General features: G+C 38.2%; 1 protein-coding gene and 4 non-coding genes across 5 annotated transcripts; 4 read left to right on the forward strand and 1 right to left on the reverse strand.

Moving 5' to 3' along the window:
* Nucleotides 1–533: 533 nt before the first annotated feature.
* Nucleotides 534–605, forward strand: TRNAP-AGG (transfer RNA proline (anticodon AGG)). Its single transcript has one exon. It is a non-coding gene; the product is annotated as a tRNA-Pro (tRNA).
* A 917-nt stretch (nt 606–1,522) lies between these two features.
* TRNAP-AGG (transfer RNA proline (anticodon AGG)) lies at nt 1,523–1,594 on the forward strand. Its single transcript has one exon. It is a non-coding gene; the product is annotated as a tRNA-Pro (tRNA).
* Nucleotides 1,595–2,512: 918 nt separating this feature from the next.
* On the forward strand, nt 2,513–2,584 carry TRNAP-AGG (transfer RNA proline (anticodon AGG)). The gene has a single exon. It is a non-coding gene; the product is annotated as a tRNA-Pro (tRNA).
* A 918-nt stretch (nt 2,585–3,502) lies between these two features.
* On the forward strand, nt 3,503–3,574 carry TRNAP-AGG (transfer RNA proline (anticodon AGG)). Its single transcript has one exon. It is a non-coding gene; the product is annotated as a tRNA-Pro (tRNA).
* Nucleotides 3,575–11,617: 8,043 nt separating this feature from the next.
* On the reverse strand, nt 11,618–26,702 carry LOC142126966 (angiopoietin-1 receptor-like). Its single transcript, XM_075194295.1, has 8 exons — nt 26,624–26,702; nt 21,654–21,965; nt 20,217–20,327; nt 17,558–17,710; nt 16,213–16,344; nt 14,895–15,035; nt 13,872–13,997; nt 11,618–11,802 (listed from the first exon to the last, which is right to left on the reverse strand). Exons 1-8 carry the CDS (start codon nt 26,700–26,702, stop codon nt 11,618–11,620), a joined length of 1,239 nt encoding a protein of 412 aa, XP_075050396.1.
* Between the last annotated feature and the right edge of the window lie 608 nt (nt 26,703–27,310).

Raw genomic sequence — 27,310 nt, forward strand, 5'->3', positions numbered from 1 at the left:
ACAGATATGATACTAATAAAGAGTAGGTACTTTGTAGGTACTGTGATTCTTGGCTTTCAAATTTTCAGATGTGAATGCTTAGAAAAATCTCAACATCAACAATATGTTATATTTATAAAAACTTACAATTTCATAAGTGCATACTTCGTAAGAAAATCAACCATATGGAACCATATCAGATAAACAAATCTCTCCAACGTAGATGACCTGGAGTGTATTTAAAGAATAGTCTCATTTTGACACAAAACACAGCTAAATCATGTTCTCTTGTGTTGCTTATTGCTCTAAAAACGTACTTCTCACATAGAGTGTGATAGATACTCTGATTATTCCCCAGAAAAACCCAAACACTGTAGGCATCATATATAATAAAATTGCAATATTGAAATGGGTTTACATTGTAAAATGTCTAGTTAAAGGGAATATTTTCTATACTTTACAAGTTTCTTTTTGTGAGAAATAAATTTTTAAAATAATTACTTCTTTTTGCTTTTAAAAATTCGAAAAAAGCACCTAAATGTTTGCTTCTGAATGGCTCGTTGGTCTAGGGGTATGATTCTTGCTTAGGGTGCGAGAGGTCCCGGGTTCAAATCCCGGATGAGCCCATGACTCCTTGTCATTTTCATCTTATTGTTTTTAGTTGATTCAGTAAAGCTAGCCATTTGAAGTTAGATTTTGTCAATTTCCAAAAATAGCTCTCATAACATTGTCCAAAACAAAATCCCTATATATTAATGGGATGATTCTTAGTTAATGTTTCAAAAAGTCTCATGTGCCCAAACTGAATGAGACTATTCTTTGCAGGTACTTATGAATCTTGGCTTTATGATTTTTGAAGTGAGAAAATTTAGTAAAATGTGACTCCTATGGTTACATTTTCGATGACTTGTACATTTCTTTTCTAAAGAAGACAGTAGTGTTCCTAAATAAATCTATATTAACTTAAGATATGAATAAATAAAGTCTTTCTTTTGAGTGTCTTTATTATTTACAGATATGATACTAATAAAGAGTCGGTACTTTGTAGGTACTGTGATTCTTGGCTTTCAAATTTTCAGATGTGAATGCTTAGAAAAATCTCAACATCAACAATATGTTATATTAATAAAAACTTACACTTTCATAAGTGCATACTTTGTAAGAAAATCAACCATATGGAACCATATTAGATAAACAAATCTCTCCAACGTAGATGACCTGGAGTGTATTTAAAGAACAGTCTCATTTTGACACAAAACACAGCTAAATCATGTTCTCTTGTGTTGCTTATTGCTCTAAAAACGTACTTCTCACATAGAGTGTGATAGATTCTCTGATTATTCCCCAGAAAAACCCAAACACTGTAGGCATTATATATAATAAAATTGCAATATTGAAATGGGTTAACATTGTAAAATGTCTAGTTAAAGGGAATATTTTCTCTACTTTACAAGTTTTTTTTGTGAGAAATAAATTTTTAAAATAATAACTTCTTTTTGCTTTTAAAAATTCGAAAAAAGCACCTAAATGTTTGCTTCTGAATGGCTCGTTGGTCTAGGGGTATGATTCTCGCTTAGGGTGCGAGAGGTCCTGGGTTCAAATCCTGGATGAGCCCATGACTCCTTGTCATTTTCATCTTATTGTTTTTAGTTGATTCAGTAAAGCTAGCCATTTGAAGTTAGATTTTGTCAATTTCCAAAAATAGCTCTCATAACATTGTCCAAAACAAAATCCCTATATATTAATGGGATGATTCTTAGTTAATGTTTCAAAAAGTCTCATGTGCCCAAACTGAATGAGACTATTCTTTGCAGGTACTTATGAATCTTGGCTTTATGATTTTTGAAGTGAGAAAATTTAGTAAAATGTGACTCCTATGGTTACATTTTCGATGACTTGTACATTTCTTTTCTATAGAAGACAGTAGTGTTCCTAAATAAATCTATATTAACTTAAGATATGAATAAATAAAGTCTTTCTTTTGAGTGTCTTTATTATTTACAGATATGATACTAATAAAGAGTAGGTACTTTGTAGGTACTGTGATTCTTGGCTTTCAAATTTTCAGATGTGAATGCTTAGAAAAATCTCAACATCAACAATATGTTATATTTATAAAAACTTACAATTTCATAAGTGCATACTTCGTAAGAAAATCAACCATATGGAACCATATCAGATAAACAAATCTCTCCAACGTAGATGACCTGGAGTGTATTTAAAGAACAGTCTCATTTTGACACAAAACACAGCTAAATCATGTTCTCTTGTGTTGCTTATTGCTCTAAAAACGTACTTCTCACATAGAGTGTGATAGATACTCTGATTATTCCCCAGAAAAACCCAAACACTGTAGGCATCATATATAATAAAATTGCAATATTGAAATGGGTTTACATTGTAAAATGTCTAGTTAAAGGGAATATTTTCTATACTTTACAAGTTTCTTTTTGTGAGAAATAAATTTTTAAAATAATTACTTCTTTTTGCTTTTAAAAATTCGAAAAAAGCACCTAAATGTTTGCTTCTGAATGGCTCGTTGGTCTAGGGGTTTGATTCTTGCTTAGGGTGCGAGAGGTCCCGGGTTCAAATCCCGGATGAGCCCATGACTCCTTGTCATTTTCATCTTATTGTTTTTAGTTGATTCAGTAAAGCTAGCCATTTGAAGTTAGATTTTGTCAATTTCCAAAAATAGCTCTCATAACATTGTCCAAAACAAAATCCCTATATATTAATGGGATGATTCTAAGTTAATGTTTCAAAAAGTCTCATGTGCCCAAACTGAATGAGACTATTCTTTGCAGGTACTTATGAATCTTGGCTTTATGATTTTTGAAGTGAGAAAATTTAGTAAAATGTGACTCCTATGGTTACATTTTCGATGACTTGTACATTTCTTTTCTATAGAAGACAGTAGTGTTCCTAAATAAATCTATATTAACTTTAGATATGAATAAATAAAGTCTTTCTTTTGAGTGTCTTTATTATTTACAGATATGATACTAATAAAGAGTAGGTACTTTGTAGGTACTGTGATTCTTGGCTTTCAAATTTTCAGATGTGAATGCTTAGAAAAATCTCAACATCAACAATATGTTATATTTATAAAAACTTACAATTTCATAAGTGCATACTTCGTAAGAAAATCAACCATATGGAACCATATCAGATAAACAAATCTCTCCAACGTAGATGACCTGGAGTGTATTTAAAGAACAGTCTCATTTTGACACAAAACACAGCTAAATCATGTTCTCTTGTGTTGCTTATTGCTCTAAAAACGTACTTCTCACATAGAGTGTGATAGATACTCTGATTATTCCCCAGAAAAACCCAAACACTGTAGGCATCATATATAATAAAATTGCAATATTGAAATGGGTTTACATTGTAAAATGTCTAGTTAAAGGGAATATTTTCTATACTTTACAAGTTTCTTTTTGTGAGAAATAAATTTTTAAAATAATTACTTCTTTTTGCTTTTAAAAATTCGAAAAACGCACTTAAATTTTTGCTTCTGAATGGCTCGTTGGTCTAGGGGTATGATTCTCGCTTAGGGTGCGGGAGGTCCCGGGTTCAAATCCCGGACGAGCCCATGACTCCTTGTCATTTTCATCTTATTGTTTTTAGTTGATTTAGTAAAGCTAGCCATTTCAAGTTAGATTTTGTCAATTTCCCAAAATAGCTCTCATAACATTGTCCAAAACAAAATCCCTATGTATTAATAGGATGATTCTTAGTCAATGTTTCAAAAAGTCTCATGTGCCCAAACTGAATGAGACTATTCTTTGCAGGTACTTATGAATCTTGGCTTTATGATTTTTGAAGTGAGAAAATTTAGTAAAATGTGACTCCTATGGTTACATTTTCGATGACTTGTACATTTCTTTTCTATAGAAGACAGTAGTGTTCCTAAATAAATCTATATTAACTTAAGATCTGAATAAATAAAGTCTTTCTTTTGAGTGTCTTTATTATTTACAGATATGATACTAATAAAGAGTAGGTATCCCGTATTGAGGAGACTATCACCAAACTTCTCTTCTCTTTCCATCATCCTATTTGTCCCTCACTACTCACCTCCTCACTAATCTGCACACATGAACTGTTTTGTCTTCTGCTCCTTCTCATGGCTTCTAGGAACATCTCATCTAACCCTGGTCTCCGTACAATACCCACTATCGGTTCATGCCCCCTCCCCCACCCCAAATCTTTCCATCCACCCCATACTTGCAATCCCACCAACCTTATCCACATATCTTCACTACCCTCTCTGCCCTTCTCCTGTGCACTATGGAACACCAGATCTGTTTGTAACAAACTTACATCCATCGATGATCTATTCATTTATAAATCCCTCAACCTCCTTGCCATTACAGAAACCTGGCTCACCTCCTCTGGCACAACATTCACTGCTGCTCTCTCCTACAGGAAACTCACTCTCACCACACTCCCACACCCAGAAACAGACAAGGTGGTGGAGTAGACATTCTACTTTCTCCAAATTGCACCTTCCAAGTCATACCCTTTGAACCCTCCTTCCCATTCGTCTCCTTTGAAGTCTACACCATCCGTTTATTTTATATTCTCCACCTTCATACTGCTGTCATCTCCCGTCTGGGCTCACAAGGACGTGCGTGCAGGTCGAGGGACCCTCGCACAGAGGTACCAAGAGTCAGGGTGCTTCGAAAGGAGTAGTGACGTGCGGCCAATCAGCGGTAGCACCGTATGAATTAGCTGCTGATTGCAAAAGCTTTCCCGCCTACTGTGCCTCCTTAAACATAGGAAAAGAAATATAATTAACTAAAATTCTATAACCGGGAGGGTGGGAGAGGATTCTTAAAGTCAAGAGAGAACACGCCCAGTGAGGAAAGAATATGCAAACTCAGCCGAGTCCCACCACCTGCATCCATAGGCTGCAGCATGTCACCTGACTTAACCCTGTAAAGTAAAAGCATGATTCGTGACAACAGATTTGTTTATCTGCATTCAGCTTAAGGCCTCATTTTTCATTATCAAAGCCTAATTATTACAGAAGCAGTCTGTGTCTTGTGTCAGCTGCTATAACAAGTGATAACATAATTAAATGAAAGGCATCTCTCATGACAAGACTGCTTCTGTAATAATTAGGCTTTGATAATGAAACTGAGCTGGTTATAGGAAATGTGTCATGTCTGGTATCATTTTAATCTCCTATTCATCAGCAGTTGTCCGGTTCTTCCGCCGAAGAGATCGCACATTGCATAATCTAGTCTATTTACACATTACAGTCAGTATCACTTTAAGTATTTATTCCCTAACATCACTAACTAGAGTATGCAATGTGCGATCTCTTCGGCGGAAGAACCGGACAACTGCTGATGAATAGGAGATTAAAATGATACCAGACATGACACATTTCCTATAACCTGGACCTTAAATAACACTAAAGTGTACATATAATCATAATATATAAACTAAATACTGTCTGCTCATAAATCACTGTAGAATGGAATCAATATAAATATGAAATATATAAATAACTAAATGTTGTAGTGCGATTGTGTGCGTGCGTATTTTACCACATGATCGCGCCATGCCACGTGTACCGTGGCATACTGAGTGCAATCGCACGATAAAACAATATTAACTAATATACTTTCGCTCATCCAATTATACGACTTCGACAGAGGTCGATTCAAAACTGAATTAAGGTTGTTAGACCAATCTACGGATGATAGAGATTCCATGTATGTGTATAAGGCAATTCAAATTTGTCAATGATCTGGGCTGAAGGAAGTGAAAGCTTTCAAAGACACGGTAACCAGTGATTTAATACATGTAATCGCCTTTGATTGCTATTGGTTAAATGGATATACTTGTCCATTATACAAATCTGGATGATTTAGAAAAGGTAAGTGTAAAGGAATGGTGACCGTAATACCACTTCAGACGGACTCTGCTGAAATTTGTAAGTCCAATTCTGGGCCATTTGGATTGATAAATGCAGTGCTGAAATTCCTTATTAAGTAACTGATAATAGAATGGGTAAAATATGTAAAGGAAACAGCAAATTAGGGAACACTATCATCTTACTTTCATATCTGGGACAAGCCAGTTTAATTAAGTTTCCAACCATTCATATCATCAGTCACGGACTTTACTGCTTATTTCATATTCCTTTTTTCCCTCTTATTAAGTACATATATTTTTATTTACATAGTTTATGTTCTTCTGAAGTTGAATACCTAAGTAAGTGAAAGATCTACTAGCCTAAATTAAAGTGACATTTTTACTAGCCTCCGGGCCCAAAGACATCACCACAGATTTTGGCTGATGATTCATGCAATCATAAACTATGCCATATTCCTCATTTTTTTTTTTTTTTTAAATAGTGGTGCTATTGTTCAATGCGGATCAGATATTAATAATAACAAATCATCCGCAAACGCGGCCAATCTGATGTCCTGGGTTTCTATACAGGCAGGCCCGGCGCTCCCATTAGCCAACCTTAGGCACTTGCCTAGGGCGCCGGGACCTGCAGGGCGCCGCCGCTGTTTCTTCAACTTCCGCCGCCACTTGCAATTAATTTCGATGCGCCCGGGCTGCCCGGCACATCGCTCACCTGGTCACTGACGATAGTGATCAGGTGACAGGTCTTTACCCGGCGGCGCCTGTGCTGTGCTGCATTATCACACTGTCAGTGACAGACAGTGTGAATAAAGTTCTTTCCCCCTCCCCTCCCAGCATGCATCGCTCCGCCTCCTGTGTGAAGAAGGCGAGGAGCAGCCATAGGAATGAAAAGAGAAGAGAAGTGAAGAAAAGAAAAGAAAAGAGAAGAGGTTTGAAGAGCCCCCCTGCATCTACTGAAGAGGCTTCAGGAGAAGAAAGAGCGAGGTAAATAAAATCGAATTATTTATTTATTTATTTAGTGTTTTCGGCGGGGCAGGGGGGCGTTGAATTTTTGCCTAGGGCGCCTAGAACCCTAGCACCGGCCCTGTATACAGGTTAGAACTAGATGTCAAAATTTCAAGAAAAAGGTCTAACGCTAAATGAAATAAGAGTGAAGAAAGAGGGCACCCTTGTCTTGTGCCTCTAGTCATGGTAATTGAGGCACTAAATTGACCATTAATAAAAAGCGAAGTCCCAGGGTTCATGTAAATAGATCTAATAAATTGTGAAAATTCACACATAAATCCTATCTCTTCTAAGACAAGTTGGAGGTGCATCCAAGAGACTGAATCAAATGTATTTTCAGCATCAAACCTTAGTAAAATGTCTGTTATCTTTTTTTCTGTTTAGTCACGTTTTAAGCAATATTATTCATATTATGGGTGAAACCTAATTGATGAGACGTTAACAAATCCATCAATATGGATTGTAATCTATTTGCCATTTGTTACGGCTAACCAACAACTGACACAATTTGCAAGTACTGATGGTAGAGGTCTTTGCCTATAGCATGCACCTTTCCATATATTTACTTGCACTTGCAGGTATTCGGATGCCTCCAGGACTTAACTCTAGTGTTGTAAAAGCTTATATACAGTCACTGTAGCTCAGAGGTAGGAGGCACAGGAACATTGTGACACAGCACGCGGATAACCAGGGACAGGTCAAGGGTTGCGGGTCAGAAGCTAGTAAGGTAGTCAAAGACCGTCCAAAGATCAGGGCTGGTAGCAAGCAGGGGAAATCCAAGAGACAGAGTAAAAGATCAGAGCTATCAGCATTCAAGCAGGCTCCAGAAACAAGCCAAGGGTCACAGCAGGAATCCATTGTAACAGCCAGAGTATCCACAGGAAACAAGTAGCAGGTCATCAAATGTGTGGCACAAATGCTATAACCAGCAGGGAGGCTAGTGCCTGCCTTATGTACCAAAGAGGACCAATCAGGGCTGAGCAGACATCCCCCTATTTGGTCCCAGGAGACCGCTAATTATTAGTTATCACCGCGCGCCCTTCTATTTCCTTCTCTGTGATGTCAGCATTTAACTTTTAACATCTGTGCACTAGTAAGTATAGGAAGTTTTTCTTCCCGTAGGAGTTCCTGATGGAACAATGAATTTCTGGACGGTTTTAATAAAGTTTGTTGTAATAAGGTTGAAATTTGAATACATTGAATGATATGGAAAATATAGTACCAGTGGTTGGGTCTTTAGCACGCTTAAAGTTGGTGATAACCGCAAGGTGATTATATTCCAATAAAGTGTGGACTTTATGGCACGCTTAAAGTTGGTCATAACAGCAAGATGATTATATTCCAGTAAAGTGTGGGCTTTTTAGCACGCTTAAAGTTGGTGATAACTAGGGGTGTGCACCGGCCACTTTTAGTGTTTTGGGTTCTGATTTGTTTTGCGAAAACACCCGACGAAAGGTTTTGGTTCTGATTTAGGGTTTTGGGTTCTGATTTATTTTTAAAAAAGCATAAAAAGTGCTAAAATCCATTTTTTGGTTTTTTTTTCACTCCTACGCTATTATTAACCTCAATAGCATTCAATAACAATCATTTCCACTAATTTCCAGTCTATTCTGAACACCTCACACCTCACAATATTGTTTTTAGGCCAAAAGGTTGCACCGAGGTAGCTGGATGACTAAGCTAAGCGCCACAAGTGGGCGGCACAAACACGTGCCCCATCGTAGGTGGCTGTGTAGGCTTGAATGGCCTTTTGCTGCTTCCTGCCTGCCCCAGCGTCCCGGCCGTCACCATGACGACCGGGACGTCACTTCCCTTCAACTCCCGACCGTTGCCGAGGCAATGGCCGGACGCCCAGCAGTGTAGCGCCGCGTCCTGGCAAGAGGGGACAGCCGGGCGCGTGTGCAGAAGGACCTAATAGCCTGCTGGCTATTAGGCTGTAATTATTTTATTAGTCAGCTCCTGGGAGTAGTTGCAGAGCTAGGCTCTGATTGGCTCACCTGTATATTTAAGGCAATGAGGTCTGCTACCTCAGACTGTGTGTATATTATACCCAGGGGTATAAATTTGGTCCAATCATGAGTACCATTAGTGTCATGCATCCCATGAGGATTACTTGGTTCACCGGTCCCTGTATGATTTATATATAAGATTATCCATTACAGAGTGTTGCAGTACTTGATGGAAGCGACTATAGATCTGGGGGTAAATGTATCAAGCTGAGAGTTTCCCAGCGGGTTTGAAAAGTGGAGATGTAGCCTATAGCAACCAATCAGATTTTAGCTGTCATTTTGTAAAATGTACTAAATAAATGATAGCTAGAATCTGATTGGCTTTTCAAACCCGCCGAAAAACTCTCAGCTTGATACATTTACCCCCAGATCTATAGTCGCTTCCATCAAGTACTGCAACACTCTGTTACAGAGCCATAACTAAAATATTAGTGACTTGGGTGAGAGAGACCAATATCATTTCAAAAGATATGGGAGCCCTGGCGCTCCTTACAATTAGCCTGTCTCAGGAAATCTATTGAAAATGATGTCTCTCTTGGCTTCGCTTAGTTCTGTTCCCTGCCATGCAAACTCTCCTCCTGATGGTTGTCTGCATGGATCTCTTCTTATTTCCCCCTTTACAAACTGCAATCTCAACCCAACTTGATCTGCTGTATAAAACTTCAGCATGCAACGTTTCTGCACTTGAAAAGAGAATTATATGACGACAGTTCTGTCTTGACATTAATAATATAACACCCTATTTTGACAATATATGTTCTAATGTGACAGTTTTATTATCACCTTTGGCTGCGCTCGTGGGAGCTATATACATAATTCTGCTCTTATTGATGTTTCTTGTGACACCTTAAATAAAGAGATAACAAAAATCCCTACAGATGTGACACATGAAATGACGGTAGCCTCCAATCCATTATTCTCATGACTTTTCCATAAACAAGAATTATGCTCCAGTGAGGGATATTTAAGGGTGTCTTCCTGGCTAGAAATCTCCTTTATATACAAAGCATATTTAATGTTGTTGATAATAATAATAATAATAATAATAATAATAATAATAATAATAATAATAATCTAAATGAAGGTAGGAAGGATAATTGTGCATGAAAATGAAGTAGAATTTGTTGAATGTCATGTAACTTGTGATAGTTTACAGAGATCAAAGCTAGATTTATTACTGGCCTAAAATTGCAGTGTAAGTTCTCTTTTGTTCTCTCTCTGTTCATCACACAGAGGCTTTTCAGTTTTTTACAAATGCCTGAGCAGTGAGCACAGTCCTTTATGAGTCAAGTACAAAGGTTTCTGGACAATCACATGCAAATGAGTTCATGTGGGCTTAAACAGAAACTATCTCAGCAAGAGTGTGTTGCTAGGCAACAAGGACCCCTTTAGAATCAATAGAAAGCAGAATAGGTGTACTGATACACTTAAGTGAAAGTCAGTTGTACAGTCACTAAATAGCAATGTATTTGTTCCATAACATGTTCCAATACATAACAGGATTTATATGTTCCATAACAGGTTACAATACCTAACAGGTAATGACAATTTAGTTCAGGAAAACCGTTATAAAAAAGTATATATAATTGATGCTTTGCTTCAGAGTCCCATAGCTATATTTCACAGTAAGTTAATGAGTAAACTTTATTCAGAATGGTAATAGAAGAATCCAGTTGCTAGGTACATGTGGACTACAGAGTTGTTTTTTAAAGATCTTTTCACACAGCAGCAGTGTTGGATTTGTCACTTATTTATTTATGTCTATTTTAAGGCGGTAAAATCTAGGAGAATGGGCTGCTGGACTGCACAGTAGGAATAGGTCATACTTGCCAACTCTCCCGTAATGTCCGAGAGACTCCCACAGCGTGGGATAGTCTCCCGGACTCCCAGGAGAGTGTGGCAAACTCCCGAATTCTGCCCACGTCCTAGTGAAGTGGGCAGAATTTGGTCCAAAATGCCACGATTCTCAGTGAATCGCGGCATTTGGCCCCGTCCCCGGTGTAAAATGACGCATTTGCGTCATTACGTCACAGGGGAGGGGGGGTCCAAATTGACGCGATTTTTGGTGCCGTGCCCCCCATGGCGCTCACCTCCCCCGGCAGGCTCCCGGAGGACAGCAGCATCAAGTTGGTAAGTATGGAATAGGTATATATTGTTCTTACCATAACCAATAAATAAAAACTGAGGTGTAATAAGGCTGAGACCACATGTTGCAAACAACACAAGTTGAGCCTCTGTCCTCATCTTTAGCAATATATCAAAGAACTTGAGGACTTGTTTCATGCTATCTACTACAGATGGGCAAATCTGTGATGGAATTTCACAAGCTGTTTCGAACAGGAGTGAATTCCAGTTTTGCTCTCCATTTCACTGCATGGTACACATATGTTTCCTATTGTGATGAGTATATCTCTAATGCTTAACGTGTGCTTCTGCCTTTTAGTCTTCTATTCTATTAAGTCAGTAACAACAGTGATAGACCTTTCCATATAGTTAATGAATTTGAAAGTGTGGACCAAATCCCTCTTTTTTCCTACTTATTTGACTCCCGGCTTATAGGAAGGGGATCCCAGGTCAGAATCTCCCACTATTCAAGGACGGAGGACAATCACTTATTAAAGTGGAATAGTTCTTTAAGCAATGAAACACTGCTAATGTTATTTTACTTTAATAATAGTGGCTCAATTAAGCTGTATTCATGCATATTTCATCCAAGCTAGCGTAACAGTGTTTCACAATGATACACATTCATAGAAAACAACCTGAAACGTGGTGCCATCTACTTTGAATAGAAGGAATTCTTGCGCAGCAGGTGCTGGGTAGCCGCTGACCCTACATGTTGGCTTAAAATCAATTCCAGAGTTCAACTCTAATGTTGTTTCCATCTCTTGTATTTGTGGTGGGATGTATGGCAGACCTGCAATATGAGGGTCATTTGTTATTACAGAGCTACCTCAGAAACACAAAGAACATAGGAGCAGCTATGTCAAGCACATTTTTCTCTTCTTGTGCTGAATATTTACAATGTCACACTTGTGTGGACTCTAACAATAATTTTCCATTAAATAATTTGCTATTCATTTTCTAGCAAATTAATCATTGTCCTATATCCTATTCCAGATACACAAACAATAAGGATGTAGGTGTGGTTTATTTTCCTTGTATTTTTTTTTTTTAAAAAAAAACCATAAACATGCGCAATGAAGACTGGGATACAGACTACTGAACATCCTACTGGAAATGTGGCAGCTCTGCTTAATTTCACACTTCGTACAATCATCCAAATGTGTAAAATGACACCAAAATGTGTGAAATTTAAGGAGTGCAAATGAATAAAGGTACAGATCACATTGAAAATAACTCAAATATATATTTACTGTACTGAGAATGTCCTAATGCGCTAATAGTTTATTATTGGACTATTATGTATTTGTAATTTGGTAATTAGTTTTTATGTTTTGTTTGTATTTTTGTAAGATTTTAGCTTTGATAAGATTTTTTCCTCGTTTTTTTCCATTCTGACATTACTTGTAAATCACAGACATTGCACCATGTAGTATTGTGCCATTAGCATCCATCAATTGATCTTTTTATTCTACCTACAGGGACATTATGTGATCTTGAGAGAGAGTGTTCACGGATCATGTAAGTACTTTGTGATAAGTGCCACTCTATTATTTGTGTAAGTATATATAACGCCAACAAAACTATTCATCTTCAATGCACCTTATTAGAGGAGTATTTTAACCCATAGTATTATTATTGTTATTATTTTTGTTTATATAAATGACACTACCAGAGTTCTGTAGTATTGAACAAGTACACACAACACAAAGTAAACTGTTATGTAAGAATGTACAATATGCTAGCCAGTGAACAATTGGGAGAAATATACAGTGTAAGTAATTGATCATAGATCATATATTGTCCTAATACTATACTATATTGTACCATACTACAATCTGTCCATCTATCTTTGCAAAACAGAATGATGAAGACGTTGTTGATGTTTCAGTCACTATTGAAAGGTCCATACTTCATTTTTCTACCATTTTAGATCCGTGAACACTCTCTCTCAATCTATTTATCAAATCACAGCAACAATGGGCCTGATTCATCAAAGCACGTATCTGCCGATTTTGAGTGTATCACTCTGTGCATGCCCTGAACCCGGGAGATACGTCCATGAACGCAGCCTTGTTCACACTGTGTTCGAACACAAAGAACATTTACTACAGCCTACTATTTCAGTGAGTGAATGGGGCAGGGAAGGGACATTTTGTCAGTGTTACTGTACAGTAAGGACGTGCCAAACTCAAGCACACAGCCATGTCTGAATCCAGATCTGGCCATCTCAACGCTACTTATTTTTCTGCTGATACTCTTGCTCCAGCTACAGGGCTAGTCTAAGTCCTGATCATTAGTGATAACAGTCTCATATGCATGCTATAACATGTGTTTGCAGTCACGAGCAACTGTAAAAATGTTAAAAAAACAAACACTTTTTTTAAACTGTTTTATCATTAATGACTATATTATTATTATCAGATGACATTAAATCAATTTTGTTTTTTCTGTTCATTCTTTTGCAAATTTATACTCCACATAGGTAATGGACGTATCCTGCAGTGTCTTGTGTAGTAGGGCACAGCAGACCTTCACCTGATTTCAACAGCACACGTATCTTGGGGTCTGTGCCTTAATGAATTCAGGAGTGCGCAAAGCCTAAATACATGCGTTTAATACTAAACGCAGGTTGCTCTTAGTACGCGTGCTTTGATTAATCAGACCCAATGTGTGTATGAGTATTCAATATGCAATTGCAGGAAGATGTTCTATTTCAGGTTTCAGCTTTAAGTGGTGTTACCCATTAGCAGAACAATAATGTAATGAAAAAGGTGGATTTCTGTAAGATTAATAATGCAATATGATATTCCTCTGTGCCTTGTCATCAATATATAACAATACAGTGTTACCTTGCTTTACCTTTGTTTTCACATTGCAGCCCACGCCATCCTTGAGGACAGATGCAACCTTTGAACCTATCACATATTCCCCTTTGGCAGGAACACTTCAGCTTGCAGTCAGGTCCATAAAAACCATCTGGACAGGCTAGTAGAGATATATACAGCATCAGTAACACTGCTTAAAGGGAGATATAACACCTAGTTTACAGTATGAATATTTACACTATGGGATTCTGCTCTAGTAACAAAGGGCCTGATTCATTAAGGATCTTAACTTGAGAAACTTCTTATTTCAGTCTCCTGGACAAAACCATGTTACAATGCAAGGGGTGCAAATTAGCATTCTGTTTTGCACATAAGTTAAATACTGACTGTTTTTTTCATGTAGCACACAAATATGAACTCTAAATTTCAGTGTACAAATAACCTATCAAGTATTTGTGTCAGTATTTTACTTATGTGCAAAACAGAATGCTAATTTGCACCCCTTGTATTGTAACATGGTTTTGTCCAGGAGACTGAAATAAGAAGTTTCTCAAGTTAAGATCCTTAATGAATCAGGCCCAAAGTACTTATGGTGCTGGAAGATAAGTGCCACTGTGTCCACATTTTAGTTGTATAACAAGGCATTGCGTGGGTGACGATTGTCTATATTATACCGTGATTAAACAAGGCATTGCTTGAATGACGATTGTCTATAGTATACCATCCTTAGAAACCTAAGCAGTTTTAAAAGTTTGAAATTAAACCTGCTCAATTAGCAGTACAAGTAAGATGTATCTCTTTATTCCAATGTTTCTCTGACTTTGTCAATGTCTAACACAGAGTTTAGAATATGAAATTATAATTTGTTTTACATTTACATCTGTTGATTAAAAGATATTAGTGTTGTACTGTATAATAGTATTTAATAAAATAGTTGCAGGCCACAGCAATTGGGTGCTCTGTCTCAACTACAGTACTGGGTTGGGTATAGAAGAAATACATATATAAAATGGAAATTATGACTGGTGTGCTTTGTATGCCAGACTCTGTATTGTACCTTCATCACACATGAGTCCTTTCCAGCCAGAGGCACAAGAGCAGCCATATGGATCCATTAGACAGAACATGTGGGACTTGCAGGTTTCTTTGTCTCCGCAGGTCTCTTTACAGGTTGTACCAAATCTGTGATCACCACATGCTAGAAAAAAAAGAAATGTACAAGGCTGGAAGTAACACCATGAACATAAATGTGTAGTGTGACAACAAGACTTCTCAGAAGAACCTTTCTAAATACATGTTCTATAAACAATCTGTCAAACCATATTTAAGAAGAGGGACTACACCAAAGTTTATGTCTCTATAAACTTGAAGGAACCGAGTCTTTCTGGACTTTATTGAGATAAACACTAGCATTTAAGCATAACTCAAATATTAGGATTGCTGCATATTTGCTACACCACCTTATTACTCATTGAGGGGTAGTCTTAAATGTGTCAGTGAGAGTTGTATTGCGTTAAGACATAAGCAATCTTTTTTTTATTTTGTCTAATATTCAAACAGATTAATGAAAGTTTTTTACCCCACACATCCTCCCACACCACACCCATATTTAGTGAAGAGCTATACCTTTTCTGGTTAGCAACAACTCTTTTGACCACCGGAAATCAGGATTGTCGTGTGAAAAACATTATCCATCTATTAAGGTCCTCTCCTTTACCTACGCACTCTGGAATGCTAGATCCATCTGTAACAAAATACTTCCATCCATGACCCTTTCCTCTCTCTATCCTTCAGCTTCCTTGAAACCTGGATCCAACTTTCTGACACTGTCTCCCCTGCAGGCCTTCTCCTTTGGCGGTCTATCCATTACACACACACTCCCCTGATGGCCACCTAGATAGTAGTGTAGGCATCCTTTTATCTCCTAACAACACCTTCAACATTGTTCCCCTGTACCCTCCCTCTCCTCTTCATTTCTGACTGATATCATGGGCTAAATGTATCCAGCAGAGAGTTTGCCGGCTGGTTTGAAAAGTGGAGATGTTGCCTATAGCAACCAATCAGATACTAGCTACCATTTTGTAGAATGTACTACCTAAATGATAGCTAGAATCGGATTGGTTTTTCAACCTGCCGGAAAACTGTCAGCTTGATACATTTATCCCCATATGTCTCTTCTCCCCTTTCCAACTCTGCACTGCAGTCATCTAACTACCCCTTGGCTAGATGACTGCAACGCAACTCCTACTCCCGCCACAACTTTGCCACCTGGTTCTCTACTTCCTTTCCTCCAACCTTCCCACCTTTTAATATCCCCATTGATAACACCACGGTGTATATAACAATTCAGCTGTGGCTGATAATCCATGGCTCACCCATTTCACACGTTGTCCCCATAAAGCCTGGAGGGCAGATGCATTCCCCTGTATCCTCATGACAAACACCACTGTTATGGCATTCTGGACAGGTTATATTGCATTGTGGTCCCCACTTCTGAGGTCCACATCCTGAAAAGTAAAATTTATCATGGAAAATGTAAAACATTTATAAATATCAAGTAGCTCTAACAGTATAATGTCAGTTCATGGCAACCTTTCCTCTTACAAATCTAAAACTAACTATATTAATCCTTTTTACTATATTTATGACCCCACATTTTCATATTAAAAAAACAGAAAACTGAGAAACAGCCACAGAATAAGGTATAAACAATCCCTTGCTTCCATGGCAAATGTAGTAAAATCTTTCTATATATATATAAAAGAAGAAGTATGTGTCTTTGTTTGTTTGTTGGCGAATATATTCCACAGCTCTCAAGGTATAGCTACCAAATCTTATATAGTTATTTAGTATTGAAAAAATAAGCTACAGCGACAATGCGAAAAATATTGAACTTTGACCTGTTCTGAGCCTGCTTTTGGACACCCCTGCACCAATTGGGATGAAACCAAAGTGAGGTGGTCTAATTGCATCCTGATCAGGTTTTATGGGGGTTATGGTCTCACTCAGACCTCCTGTTGGTGTACACTGGGCAGAACTTTGACCTGTGGAGCCTGTTCTGAGCATGCATTCGGACACCCCTGCACCAATTGGAATGAAACCAATGCGAGGTGGTCCAGTTGGATCCTGGACAGGTTTTAGGGGGTTTAGGGTCCCGGTTGGACCTCCCATTGGTGTACACTGGGCAGAACTTTGACCCAAGGAGTCTGTTCTGGGTCTTCCACTGGATGGATTTGGATGACATTTAATATAAATACAAAAACGACTATGGGCAGTCACCTCATGTGTGTGTCGGAAGAGCTGCTAAGCTGCTAATTCTTTTTAAAAGGTTGAAAGTTACTTCCAACTCATTGATAACTTAATAACTTGAGGATTTAAACCCAAGGAGCGCTGGCTACTTCAGCTAATAGATACATAAATCAAATTAAGATAATACAAGTGCAAAAGTCATTTGAATTTTATGGGTAAATAAAACAACACAAATAACATAGTTGAAGTCCAAACTATACTTCATATCCTTTTGACTTACAAATAATCAAAAAGGCTTAACATTGCTTAAAACAGAAAGTGAGACAAGACCCTAAGCTGGTCAATGTTAAAATACAACCCCCATTACTCTCATGATTTGATATACACCAATATATATTTGATTAGTTAAGAATAGTACATACACCTGCAGGGCAGAAAATAAAAAGCAATCAAATATCACATACAACTTACTTCTGACGATTAACCTGGTAATAGCAGTATTGAAGTGGTTGCCTCCGATGTAGCGTACTAAGTACACACTTGCATCCTTGGGCTGGACATTGGTTATGGTGTGCTCTAACAGACGTGACACTTCATGCTTTGGTACAGAGTGAAAAAAGGAATCTAGATACATGAAGACCCAAAAAGAGAAAAGATGTTACTGACAAACAGACAATATGTGGTATTTTAAATAAATGGTACTTAGTGTTGAATTAAACCTGACAAGATAGTTTAATGTGCTATAGAAGAAGGCCGAATTGTACTATCACGTGTTGGTGTTGAATGTCAGCTTCTGTTTAATCAAAAAATCATTCAGAAGCTGCAAACTGCACGCTGTCGTATGTCTATGAAAGTCCATCCCAAGCCAGCGCTGACTTGGGCTATATATCCCAAAGTGCCTGGCTTCTGGAAAGATATTGTGCAATTGTACCAGAACTGACACGGGAGTGTGTCAGTTACAGTGGAGAGAAGAGTAATAGCGATTTTACTGGACACCATGGTGAGGGAGAGAGGGACAGACCTATGTGTGAGGAGGAGAAAACTCGGGGCCATCTTTTCCATTGGGCACGATGGGCAGCTGCCCGCGGGCCCCACGGGCATGGGGGCCCCATTGGCACGGCTCATAATGAGAATAAATAATCCTGCAAAAGAAAAAAATCTGCAAAAAAAACCTACAAGGGTCACTGAGCAAGTACATCTATCTATCTCTATCTCTATATATCTATATCTGTATCTGTATACATCTATATCTATATCTATATCTAGGGGCCCCGGTGCACTGATTTGCCCGGGGGCCCATAATGTTGTTAAGATGGCCCTGAGAAAACTAACTAACAGAACTGTGAGAAGATAGATATATATTAATGAGATTGATCTGTTAAGAGATATATATGTAAAAGGCTGTATTTTTGGAGATCAACCTTTATTAGAAAAAGCTTACAATGATAGAAATATATGTAAGAAGAATTATCTATGAAGCCAAAGCATCTGTGAGAAGAAACAATTTTTTTTAAAAAAAAAACAACCCTCTGGGAAATGAAACCATGGAAAAGTGGTATTGGTATATCATACCCTGGTTCTTGTGAGTAAACTTGAGAGCATATTAAATCCTTATATTACATAAACCTGAATTGAAAGGGAGATATAGATTTAACACCCCTATATAAATGCATTCAAGATATCATCTGCATCAGAATAAATATTTATTTCAGAGACTGTGATTTTTATCCATTCAAAATATCATCTGCATCATTATAAATGCTTATTTCAGAGACTGTGCTATATAGATCCATTCAAGATATCATCTGCATCAGTATAAATGTTTATTTCAGAGACTGTGATATAGCTCCAATCAATATATTATTTGAGTCATTAGAAATACTTATTTCAGAGATTGAATTACATATCAATTTATTATATCATCTGCATCTTTAGTGATATGGAATTCAAATAGATATCCTGCATCCTTTTATGTATTGAGTTCCTGTCACATGATTGGCTGAGTAGATAGTTGCATTAACGAGCAGCTGTACAGGTGTCCTAATATAGTGGCCACTGAGTGTTTGTTGGTAGATAAATTATATGCTAATTTGCATTCTTTGTTCTTCCAAACAGATTATGAGTTTGCATTAAGGGTGATGCACATTTCTGGCACACAGCACTGAGGTCATGGGTTCAAATCCATTTGGGGTCCTATCTGTACTGAATTTTTATTTTCTCCCCCTGTTTGTGTGGTTTCCGCCCGCACTGAAAAACACATACTAGTAGATTAATTGGCTTCCAACAAAATTAATCCTAGTGTCTGCATCACATGACAGGGAATATAGATTGTAAGCTCCAATGGTGCAGTGACTGTTGTGAATGACTGAATATTCCATGTAAAGTGATTTGTAATATGTAGATGCTTTATAAATAACTGTTCATATACACATAAAGAAGAATTGTCTTTTTTTCCTTCTGACCCTATTATTTTCTTTTCTTATTCTTGTTCTGTAAGCTGAGATACACTATATTCACAAAGCCTGTTTTTTAGCTATTTATCTAAACTATGATCACATAACATCCAGCACATAGTAATTCTATTGGTATAAATACGTGGACATATTTAAGAAACGTTTGAAATATATTTACTGATTAAGAATACTAGTTTTAAAAAACAGACAATGGAATGGGTATTATTTTACTTGCTTACAGTCCTCTTTACACAACAGCAATCACTTGAATTGTATGACTGACATCTGTATAGTATTCATATTTATTCCAATTTCTTATTTCTGAATAGATGCAAGTTTTATCTGTTTAGTTCCACTGAAAATAACATCTCTTGTCCTGTGAATCCCATGACATCGATAATGTATTATATAAATTCCTCCCTAATGCAGCTTGTTCTTGAGAATCGGTTTCATGCAAAACATCTGCTTAACATTGAGATACATTAATGTGTGTCTGATAAACACATAATAGAAAATATCTACCAAGAGCAATAACTACATGACCAAGATTAATAAAAGTATCTCAATAAAGTAATATCAAATCTCACAATCATATTCAATGGAAATATTGACTTTAGATACTGATATATTTTATAAGGCTCCCAGCAATAAAAATGTAAATGTTTCCCATCACTCACTGTTCTTGAAGAATACTGCATCTTCATCTGTTAGAACCTTTTTCACAAAACTGAGTGTAACATTTTCTCCTATACTTCCAGTGATAGTCAATGAGGTTGGGATAAAAGAAGCTACAAAAAAAAAGTGAAATGTGAAATAAATGCATGGTAGATAATAAACTGCACTGTGCTATGAGAAGCATTTAGTACTCCATTGCTATTAAGTAGCAAAAACATGGCGTAGGTTGCCAGGAATGTAGAAGACATAGGTCAGCAATGCAGTGGAGATTATTTATGCCTTTTGCACAATAGCACATATTTGGCTGCCCACTCTCTAAGGTGTTATCAGTCCCAATCTGAAGACAACTGATCTTCCTCCTGTCCCCCCTGGGCTGTACGGACCCTCATGGGGCAAATTTGCCACCCTAGTAGTCCCATTACAGTATAACACATAGGGGTCCATTATAAAAAAAAGTGGAAAAAAAAAGTTTATGTATCCTTTTGAATTCTCTCCATTATACTGGGACCACTAGGGAGGCAAAGTCAACAATCCAAGGGTTCCACTCTGTCCTCTATAGCCCAGGAGGGTTGGGGAGAGCCCCATTGCTTTTTAACATGACCTGGTAGCCTCTGGGTTAGGGATGAAATACAACATTGAGTTACTAGCTTTACACTGTTTTTCATTATAGCAGAGTGACCCATGCTCATGTTCACCTTGTTATAGTGGAAAACATCCCAGGCTTTCTAAAGATGGGGCTTGTTGAGGATTTGATGAAATGTGGGTGAGGAGGCATGCTGCCAATTTTTGGATTATTACCTTATAGTGCACTGTACATGGGGACTGTAGATGCGCTTCCATTCTGAATGGGTCCCATTAAAATGATAGGCCTTTGGTCATGAAAAGCATTTCTAGGACACTCCAAGCAATGTAATAAAAAGCTTCACAAACACAAAAGTGACAAATGTAATAAAAACAATCAAGCTGCCCCTTTACTTTCATGATTTATTTAAGCCATAAATAAGACTAGAACAAGCCGTAGTTTAGCAAATCTGAACATTTTATGCACTAGAGAGATATGAGGTAGCACTTTGATGTTGTACAGTGCAGCTCCTAAAGATTTTTCCGCCTCCCTGCACATAGAGACAAACTTTTAGTTTGCAGAGGCTGCTCCCAAGTGCAAAGAGAAGCCAAGTAACTTGACAGTGAAACTATGGTGTTTTGTGATACATATCAGGTACGCTTCAAAAATTGAGGTCCACAGTGATGCTTCAAACAAAAGAAAAGCTTCTGAACGGCACTGCATTCTGCATAAACAACACCATTGTGTGTGTGTTTTTTTCAAATTACTTACAGAGCACAAACCCTTGAGGCTCTGAATAAGAAGTAATTTAAGTTACCAGTTAGGAAAGTATTACAGAACGACATTGGCAACGCAGTGAATTAAAGGCACTAGTTACCTTGTGCTGACATTTTCATTGTCCGTATCCTTGTCACAGTGTCTCGAGATTTCCATTCACAGTAATAGGCTCCAATAGCATCGCTTGTTTTCTCTTTTTTCCACAACACTTTCTTTGCTGATCTCCTTATTTCATCCTGAGTAACTTCCAAAGGGTCTTGAAGCTTATTTGCAATGGCATCAAAGTCTCTTACGATAGTAATGGTTTCTGGAGAACTCCATTGAGGTGCAATGCAAATCATAGATGTATCAGAATTTGAAATTAAAGGAAGTGAATTCACCAAGATCAGGTCTCTCACAGCTTCCACTCCACCTGAAAATGAAATCAGATTGCATATACTCATTACTAAACCAATTTACTTGCCATTACTGTAGACATTACTCCATGTTATAAAAAATAATTCGAGGGATTTGTATACTAGGGTAAGAACATCTTATTATATTCAATCGTTGTCTCCTGCATGTCTGTCCTAATATTGAAAGTGTGCCGGGATAGATGAGTTTGCTGAAAGTGGGCTCTTGAGATGAGTTTGCTGATCTTGTGGGAAGCAGTGACCTGTATGCTCTCTTGTCATATTGTGAGGAAAGGGTTGCATTTGACAGTGGCAGTGTGACTTTGTTGGAGGGTACTCCAACAGAACAGTATAGTGATGTGAGGCTCTTGTCAATGTGATGTGTCTTCTTTAAAAACAGAAAGGCAATGGAGTGTACAGGAAAATAAAGGAGATTAGTTTGCTGACTTATGTGGTTAGGTTTGTGATTGTGAAATTTCATACAGTCTTATGATCATTAGAAGTAAAATCAGTACAAGGGGACAGATCCCCAAAACTGACTGTACTGTGAAATCAATAAGTGTTGTTGGGGTGTGTGTGCATATTTTCAAATCTTTGTAATCAAAAACACCCATGTTATATGAACTGTATCTGGCCCAAAAAAAGCACAAGTGAAAACAGCTATATCATATAATTCATAACAGACATTACAAATAGAAAGAATACTGCAATTCTTGGCGCTAATGACATCCTCAATACCTGCATATCTTTGTAACTCAATGAGGTGACTTGATACGATGAATTGGTGATTTGGTTGTAGAGCTTGTGGTCAGAATAAAGGAATACACAACATCTAGCATTGCAGTTGTCCCCTTTGTATGCGTGTTGGGTACGTCTAGAACAGTTGTGGGCAACGGGTTGGGTACAATCTGGCGACATTGACTCTGTCAACTGTTATGCTGTTGACACCAAAATGGTGACAGTGCAAATGTCGACAGAATTATTCTGTTGACATGTTTAAAATGGTGACGCTGTGACAGTCGACAGCAGTAATGTCGACAGTCAGAATGTCGACACTCTAAGGGCAATGCCAGCAGCAGCAGGCTGATCCATCGCCAGTACAGCGGCGGGACCAGCACAAAATAGTTAATATTATAAAAACAAAACACAAACATTAACCTGACACAATACAGTACTCTGGCACAATACAGTACTATACAGTAATACACAATGACAGTGTTCTCTTTTAAAATGTCTAGTTGCAGTTCTGCATTGCATTCATTTGTTTTTTAAAGGCATTTGGTCAATGTTTTTAGATGTTTGTTATTTTTAAACAGACTCTTATGTATTTACTAAAATAGATTAAGTTCCCCCATGCTTTGTGCTACAAATAGACAATTACTTGCTTCTAGTTCACCTGGATCTCTCTGCTGCATTTGGCACTGCTGACAACTCACTTCTCATGTAAATATTACATTCTCTAGGCTTCAGAACTCTGTCCTATCTTGGTGCTTCCTATTTACCAAATCACTCTTTCAGTGTTGGTTTTTCTGGATCCACCTCCTCTCCTCCTCCTCTATCAGATGGACTACTCAGACCTAAGCTCTCTCCTCTTCTGTATCTCTTCCTCTTCTCTTAGGAAACTAATAAGTGCCTTTGGTTTAAAGTCCTGATCAGCATGCTGATTCATGAGTACACACTATACATATATATATAGATTTACCCTCAGATCTGTGCTCAACTGTCATAACCGTCGACTGAAAAGAGTAAGTACATACACACTGCAGGATTGGAATGACATTGAAAGAAGATTTATAGTTCTGTTGAACAATCAAATGAACCGAAGATCGGTACTTTGGAACGAGTATCGTTCATCGTTCAAGTATACACACTAATGAGATATTGGCCCGAATTGTCGTTTATAGCTCGATTGACCCAATAGTTGGCTGAAAAACTTGTAGTATATACCAAACCTTACTGGTCTTCCCCTATTCAGACTATCAACCCTACAATCTCTTGAATGCAGCTGCTAATCTAATCTAAATCTTGTTAAATGTTCTTCAAATACGAATGCCCCTATTTTACAGGAAACAATATTAAATACTTCTACTAACATACAAGTCTATACACAAAACTGCACCCACATATTATAATATATATATACATATATTAAACTAAAGAGCGCAAATTCCAGAGAGACAAAAGGGATTACGCACAAGCAAAAATAAAAAAATGGTCTAAATCTAAAATTGATCTTAAGTCCTCGTATGGGGAACTATCCCAAAGGCCTTCTGTAACTTCTAATAAATGGAGTAAGGTCCCAATGGGAAGGGGGACAGTGTCATCTAGTCCCAAATCTAATAAACAAGTTCACTTTGAACCCCAACTTAGGAATAGATATTCAACTCTATCAGTATCCGAAAGCGAGACGGATGATTTTTTATCTCCAGGTCCCTCAAAACGGGAAAGGATGTCACAATACAAAACGCATTTCAAGGAAAATACAAAACTAGCCTCCCCCCTAAAAAGGAGATATACAGACGACGGGGTAGACGAGGGGGAATCCAGAATTCACAAAAGAAGGTATCTGTGACCTCTAGTGTTGAATTAACGAAAAAAGGAATCTTCAACCTGTCAGAACATGTATTGTCTAAACCCGAAATTTCTGTATTGAATAAGGGCCTCTCATTCGCTCCTACTAAACATCTTAATAAATTTCAGTTATACATAGATGTACACAAGTTTGTGCGCAAATTAACTTTAAAAAGACATTTTGCGAGGAAGGATATGACCTGTCTTAAAAATTATGAAAATAATCATGATTCATCTTCGAAATCAGGTATGAAATTAACATCTAAGTTTTACCCCTTAGAGTCAAAGAGTAATCATATACATATATTTCAGGATTTACTCATTCAAGACCTATGTCGTACTGAACATAAAGAAAAAAGATATGAGAATTTGACCCAATATGAAAAACAGGCTTTAAAACATCACTGCATTTTCTTACAACCTGAAAGGTCTTAGAGACATGGGAGCTGCTAGTTAATCGTTGCTGTGCTAGAGATTAGTTGAGAGCATATTAAAGGGGCCATCCGCCTGGAATTGTCCAAATGTGGACGTCCCTTTCTAAGCAATGATTTGTTTTCGGATGTGAGAGGTGAGTGCGCACTTCTCTCTGAGATGCTTTCCCAATTCAAAATCCAGATGCTGTCGAAAAGCTCCTGAATTTCGGTGTCTGAAACATGTCAGACAATGCTGAAGTCTGGAAACGTTGTCTGACATAATGACCAATCCTAGTATGGTCTGCACACATGATTTAACATAATAGTTCACCGTTATATTTTACAGAATTGTACAGATGACCACTACAGTGTTTGCAGCCAATTAACTAGCCAATCACCTGATAAACAACCGTTCAGCCCGATATCGCATTAGAGTGTGCACTTAGACGATGATCAATATAGTTCCAAAGCACCGACCATCGTTTGATTTGATTATTCAGCAGAACTATAAATCTCATTCAGCTATGGAAAGAAATCATTAGTAAAATTGTTGTAGATAACACATTGGTCTGAAAATTCTGTTGTATGTAGCCAGCCTTACTGCAGCATTTAAGATGGACTGAAGAGGGGATAGATGGGTGAGGGGAATACCAGATAACAGGAGGTTGCAGTTGTCAAGGCAGGAGAAGATGAGAGAAAGGATAAGAGTTTTGGTAGCATCTCGGGTAAGAAAAGGGTGTAATGTGGCAATATTTCCAATCGAGAGGTGACAATTGGGAGAAAGACTGGATGTGAGGAATAAAGCAGAGGGCAGAGTCAAGTGTGACACCGAATCATCAAGCTTGAAAGACTGAGGAAATTGTGGTGTTGTTGGTGCGGGGCGATATTTGAGGAGAGGTGTTAACTCTGGGAGGAGGGATGATGATTAATTCTGGACATGTTGAGCTATAGGTAGCGTTGGGACAATTTTGCAGAGAAGAGGAGGGGTCAGGGGAGTGAGAGGTAGATTTGGGTATCGTCAATATAGATGTGGCAATGTACACCAAATTAGTAAATTAGTTTGTCAAGAGAAGCGGTGTGTCCCACGCCGGACTCTCGGGTTTACAGCCCGGGGTCCGAAGTGCCTACCTGCCCTTTTGTCTCCCCTCCGTGCGGCTTCACCTGGCGGCCATGTTTTTGGCGGTTCTGTGCCTCTTACCACTCGCTGATTGGCCGCCCATTCATTGCCAGCACTATAACTATCAACTCCCACCTCTTCTATGTGCCGGTTCTTTTAGTCAGTTACCTGTCTCTGTAGGACATGGGTTCCAGTCTCTCCAATACCTTCAGTCTCCACAGACTATTGCATCCTGCTTCTCATCTCCACTGTCTAGTGGTAAACTTTCAGCAGATCATCGCATCCTATATTCTATACCTCCTGTGTATCGGTCCGCAGACTACCGCACCTGTGAGTTATTTCTACTCTCTAGTGGTAACGCTCAGCAGACCGCTGCACCCTGTCTCTAGCATCACCTGTGTACAGGTCTGCAGACTCTTGCACCGTGTGTGCTATCTCCACTGTCTAGTGGTAACATTCCGCAGACCATTGCATCCGAGGACCAGTTGCAGACTGATTGTTCTGCTCCACTCTATTATTGTGCTATCGCTAGATAGCTCTCAGTTATCCTATTCTGCCAGATCTCTTGGGTACTCACCTAGAGGGCCACGACCTGCAGTGCAGAAGCTGCAAAGTCCAAATGTCCTTGCTGGATCCCTGGCGAAAACCATCTGCATTGTTAGACTCTATCTAGAGGCAGTAGCACCAATCTCAACAGGTCAAAGAAGATCCAATTGACTCCTTGTGGACCATGACAAGGTGTATAGTGAGAAAAGGTGAGGGCCAGAGACAGGGTCTTGTGGGAACCCAACAGATAGTGGGAGTGGATGGGAATATGTACCAGAGGTAGAGACACTGTAAGAATGGTAGTAAGTAACCAAGGAAGCTGATTATTCAGAAAAGTTCTTTAATACAAGGGAAAAAATCACAGTATAGGGGCCAGTATGATCTTTGCAAGATTAAAAGGCTCAGAGAATTACGCATTATGGAATTTCGCCATGAAAACGCAGCTCAAACGGGAAAAGTTGCGGAAGGTCACGACTGATCCAAGAGCAGGTCCAAACGCTGATGAAGTGGATAAAGTCATGAGGATCATCGACTTGGCTGTGGAACTGCACGTGTATTCCTTCATCAGCGGGAAAGTGTCAGCACAAGACATGTGAACAGCCCTTGTCCATATGAGGACAAAGGTCTGATGAGGAGAATAATCTTGAGGTGTACATTGTATGGGACAAAGTTAAGTGCCTGCAAGGACATGAATGAGTACATTGACAAACTGCTGTCA

This window comes from Mixophyes fleayi, unplaced genomic scaffold (assembly GCF_038048845.1).
Source record: "Mixophyes fleayi isolate aMixFle1 unplaced genomic scaffold, aMixFle1.hap1 Scaffold_28, whole genome shotgun sequence".
NCBI lineage: Eukaryota > Metazoa > Chordata > Amphibia > Anura > Limnodynastidae > Mixophyes > Mixophyes fleayi.

Excerpts from the sequence above, each read along its gene's own strand:
- LOC142126966 (XM_075194295.1), bottom strand. The coding sequence starts at position 26,702 with ATGCAGATGGTTTTCGCCAGGGATCCAGCAAGGACATTTGGACTTTGC. Across the intron at positions 16,345-17,557 it reads TACCAGGTTAATCGTCAGAA|GATGTGGACCTCAGAAGTGG; the intron begins GTAAGTTGTATG and ends TTTACTTTTCAG. Across the intron at positions 11,803-13,871 it reads GCTGCAATGTGAAAACAAAG|GTCTGCCATACATCCCACCA; the intron begins GTAAAGCAAGGT and ends CTCATATTGCAG.